This window comes from Danio aesculapii, chromosome 24 (genome assembly GCF_903798145.1).
Source record: "Danio aesculapii chromosome 24, fDanAes4.1, whole genome shotgun sequence".
NCBI classification, from domain to species: domain Eukaryota; kingdom Metazoa; phylum Chordata; class Actinopteri; order Cypriniformes; family Danionidae; genus Danio; species Danio aesculapii.
This window is the reverse complement of record NC_079458.1, coordinates 42,797,223-42,801,717: the sequence shown is the minus strand read 5'-3', so window position 1 is coordinate 42,801,717 and position 4,495 is coordinate 42,797,223. Positions and strand designations below refer to the sequence as shown.

The 4,495-nt window shown below is 39.6% G+C and overlaps 1 protein-coding gene across 1 annotated transcript in view; it reads left to right on the top strand.

Annotated features, from left to right (window-relative positions):
* Positions 1–2,124, top strand: part of col15a1a (collagen, type XV, alpha 1a) — a 42,426-nt gene extending 40,302 nt beyond the window's left edge. Inside the window, exon 42 of the mRNA XM_056450432.1 lies at positions 1,201–2,124. Coding sequence (XP_056306407.1) covers positions 1,201–1,408 — 208 coding nt within the window. The 3' untranslated portion in view covers positions 1,409–2,124. The remainder of the gene's footprint in view (positions 1–1,200) is intronic.
* The last annotated feature ends 2,371 nt before the right edge of the window (positions 2,125–4,495 follow it).

The window sequence follows — 4,495 nt, the reverse complement described above, 5'->3', positions numbered from 1 at the left end:
ACGTATGCACAAATCCTGAAATAAGTCCAGTGTAGAGCAGCTTAGGCATGTGTGTGTGTGTGTGTGTGCTGAATATAGCACAGCAATGATTGTGGTTTGTGTGCGTGTGTGTGTGTGTGTGTTTGAGTGTGTGTGTGTGTGTGTGTGTGTGTGTGTTCAGGCTGTTTGTGTTTGGATGATTCTGGATGTTCAGAGCTGAATGTATGATGGTCAGAGCAGACACTGTGTGTGTGGCCTTCATTCCTGCACACAACTGAGAAACAATCATCAACACACACACACACACACGCACACACACACACACACACTGAGGGCCAGTAGTTCAGTCTCACACTGTACTCTAGACATATCTGACACACACAGATTCAGTCCAAAATCCATTAGTCATTATTTACCTCAAAAATCTACAATCAATAACAACGTGTGTGTGTGTGTGTGTGTGTATGTGTGTGTTTATGTTTGTGTGTGTGTGTGTCTGTGTGTATATGCATATTTATATACGTATTTGTGTGTGTGTGCGTGTGTGTGTGTATATGCGTGTATTACATTACATACAGCAGTTGGACAGTGAAACTGAAGGTCTGGTGTGTGTATCGCTGCATTATCATTCTGATACACACCACCACCTTCAGGATACAACGATTGACCCATTGGGTCACATGCTTCTCCAGAATAGTTGGGTAGTCCTTGGCATGACCCAACGCCAATCTAGCACCAGTATTGGGATTAGGGAACGCCATGATATTGAGCCCAAACCATCACTGACCCCCCCATGCTTGACTCTGGGCATCAGCAGTCTGGGTGGGACGCTTCTTTGGGGCTTCTCCACACCGTAACTCTCCTGGATGTGGGAAACACAGTGAAGGAGGACTCATCAGAGAACAGTACATGTTCCACATCGTCCACAGCTCCAGATCTCCACCTGCTGCTCCACTGAAACCGGCGTTTGACATCAGCAGGAGTGAGCGGAGGTTTGGGTCATGTATATTGACCCAGTGGAGCTCCAGAGCAACAGTTCTGCTGGACACAGGAGAGTGGAGCTGCAGTGAGTTGATCAGCTGTGCTCTGATGTTGTAAGATGGACCTCCAACACTACACTGGCCAGTGCTTCAGTATCATTCCCCAACCCCTGTATGTGTGTATATACAGTATGTGTGCATTTATATATATATGTGTGTGTGTGTGTGTGTGTGTGTGCAGGCCTCAGAAGGCAGTGTGGCATGGTTCTTCAGTGGGCGGGGCTGGTCTGTCGGCTGTGAGCTGTGATTGGTGGAGATCCTCAGATCTGGCCCTCAGCGGTCAGGCCTCGTTCCTCTACAGCGGCCTGCTGAGCCAACACACACGCAGCTGCTCCAACCGCTTCATCGTGCTGTGTGTGGAGACCCGGCCGGAGACACACACACTTTGATGGACACACACACATCTCAGATGAATGCACTGTACTCTGTGTTTGTGACGCTGCCTCGTGTGTTGTATTTATTGTGAATCGTGTGCTTTATTTATGCAGCGCTCCGCCTGAAGAGCGGATCAGTCTGTCCCTTCATCAATGCCTGAGCTCTGGTTTTCACAGAGCAGTTTCTGTTTTATAGAGATCATCTGAATGAAGAGATCAGACCACCAGCAGATGCTTTCATAGGGTTTTGAACTTTAAGCGTTGTTTGTTTGTTTGTTTGTTTGTTTGTTAAATAAACCTTTTTTCTGTATGTGATGTCGATGCTGCGGTCTCTAGAGGTTTCAGCTAATGAAGCAGATGTTGATAGTTATCTTGTCTGTATTTGTACATTATTAATCTTATTTTGTACAGCCCGTGGCCACATGATGTTTTAAACGTGCTTTATTAATAACGAACAAGAACTTTTCTTCAGCTGTCATAAAACCAGCTGTGAAGTGTTCCTGTAGAGTGACTATAATGCAAACCGTTTACCTTAAAGTTAGTGTTTAAATTAATTTAATATTCTCAATACAATTCAGACATGATTTACAGTTTATTTTAACACATATAGAAAGCAGATGTGTGCATTATAGCTGACATCTACATGAAAACTCTTGAGGTAAAGTGTACATCAATGCAACTTTACAGACGCTCCCTAAATTTGAGAGTTCTTATTAAAAAAGTGACTTTAATCATTGATTTAATGATGAATTTACTGCAGATTCAGTCTTTAGTTTAATTCATATCAAGCAGTTTTTGCTTTGCTGTACTCTTCAGCTCTATTTTACTCTAGCTCCTAATTTACCACTGTAAACACTGTTGTAAGGCTGCCTGGGAGAACACATCCGTCTTGTGCTCTAAATCCTGCAGATTAGCATTGTTTATTTGTTATAGTGCTTTATCAGTGTGTTCACCTATATAATGAACGACGGACACAATTTCCTGACATATCTGAGGGAAAATATTATTATGAATGGATTAGTTAAGAGTCCTAATGTCACATTTAAAGTTTAAAGTGTTGCTTCTGTCTCCATCTCTGTCTGGAAGCTGCGAGTGCAGTAATTGGCAGTGTGTGTGTGCTTCGGCTCCTCCGCGCGGATGAATCTCAGCAGTAGTGCGGCTGTCAATCACAGCTGTTCATCATTACTTCACAATCAACAGCTTCTGTGTTGGAGAAATGAGCTTAAGCTGGAAATGTCATCTAAACAGGTAAGGAACATGGCTGTTTTTGTTCTGAACACCGGAAAACAATAATATTTATTACTATCGGTCTTAATATTCAAAAATCACATCTCAGTTCGCGAAATTATCGTTATTGTAACTTTATATTTCAGTTTGTCTACAGTCTCCAATTATCATACAGTTCGAATTTCCTATATAGGGACAGATAAGTTTCATTATTACAGCAACAGTGGTAAAACACCTTTAATGATCATTACATGCGTATTCCTGTACGTACAAACGTGGCGTAATGACGCAGAGACGAACAGCAGCCCGCCCAATTATCCCCCAAAAAAGAGCGCCACCCTGGTGACCGGTTTCCTGTTGTAGGCTAAAGGCATCGTGTTTAACAGCGGTTCAGTACATGCTTGATTAAAAATAAACTCTGTCTGCGTCATTTTAAACAGCACAAGTGTACATTTAACATTAGATTAAAAACAACTGTGTACTGTTGAAGTTTTGAACTTTAGTTCTGGTTTAATTTAAGCATTATTTCTCAGCGCATTGTGTTCAGTATACATAATAGTAAAGCAGGAGTCCGTCAGGGACATATACTCTGATTGATCAGTTCTGTGGCACAGTATTCATGCTTATTTTAATTCAAACATTTCTGAAGCTCACAGAGTAATTGATAGTGAAGGTCTCTGTAATGCTGTAGTAGGCAGGGATGGGCAGTATTGATGACTGGTATTTGATGAGGTTTATCAATATGGCTTTATATTTAGTGTTAAAATTCTGTAGTGTCTTGTGTTTTTGTGTTTTAAATACTTTATGAGAAGTCTACATGATGACATCATGAAATGTGCCTCTGATTGGTGCTTTCTCAGTTATTTATTATGGCTTGAGATCTGACTAGAAAATGTATTGATAATAAATAAGTTGATCAATGCTTGGGGTATTGATGGAAATTATGCATCACATATAAAGAAAGTAACAGACAAATAGCAGGGGTAGATTCAGGAGCAGGTCAAATAAGACAAACAACATAAATAAATGTCCTAGGCGATATCCTACAAAATTTAATTGGCTGTTTTAAATGGCAATATTTGGTCTGCAGGTGCTCCTTATAGTTAGTTTGACATAGTTAATCAGTAAAATATCAGTAGGACAAACATATTCAATAATATTCTAATCTATTGGTCAAAAACGTGCAATTTATTTAAGATATCGTGTTTTATATTGTGTTTTGAAGAGTTAAATAGCAAAAAAACATGATTTATGGAAATGACTAAAGCTGTAAAAATCGTGATTTTACATCGAGTATTGAAGATTTCAATAGCAGAAATGTTGAAAAATAAGTTTTAAAAGATGGTGGTAATTTTCACAATCACAAGATATTCAATATACCAACTCATCATCTGCACTGCATGGTTTGTACAGTGATTAAAGAGATCATCTTCAAGACGGGACTTTCTGTGTGAAATTTGTACCAAATCTGGACTAAAATCAAAGAGAAAAACAGGTTTAATGAATGAAACTTACATTTTGTTATTAATAAAAACCTGCTGCTGCAAGTTACTGTATTATGAACACCTCCCCGTGTTGCTCAGAGAAAAGCTGTTATCATTGTTTACTTCACTAAATCAGTTTAATGGTGAAGGGCTTGATCAAATATGCCTATTGATGGAAGATTTGCGAAGGAATGTCAATCTCCCCTGTAAAAGTATTTTACCGTATTTTATTTTGATTAATTTGTGGCTGCTGTATTTAATACAATACAGGAGTAAAGTACATGAATGAAACAGTGGTGTTGATTCTGCTGTTGCTATGGTAACACTACCACTATAGTAATTGATCTGTTGTGTTGATTCTGCTGTTGCTATGGTAACACTACCAATATAG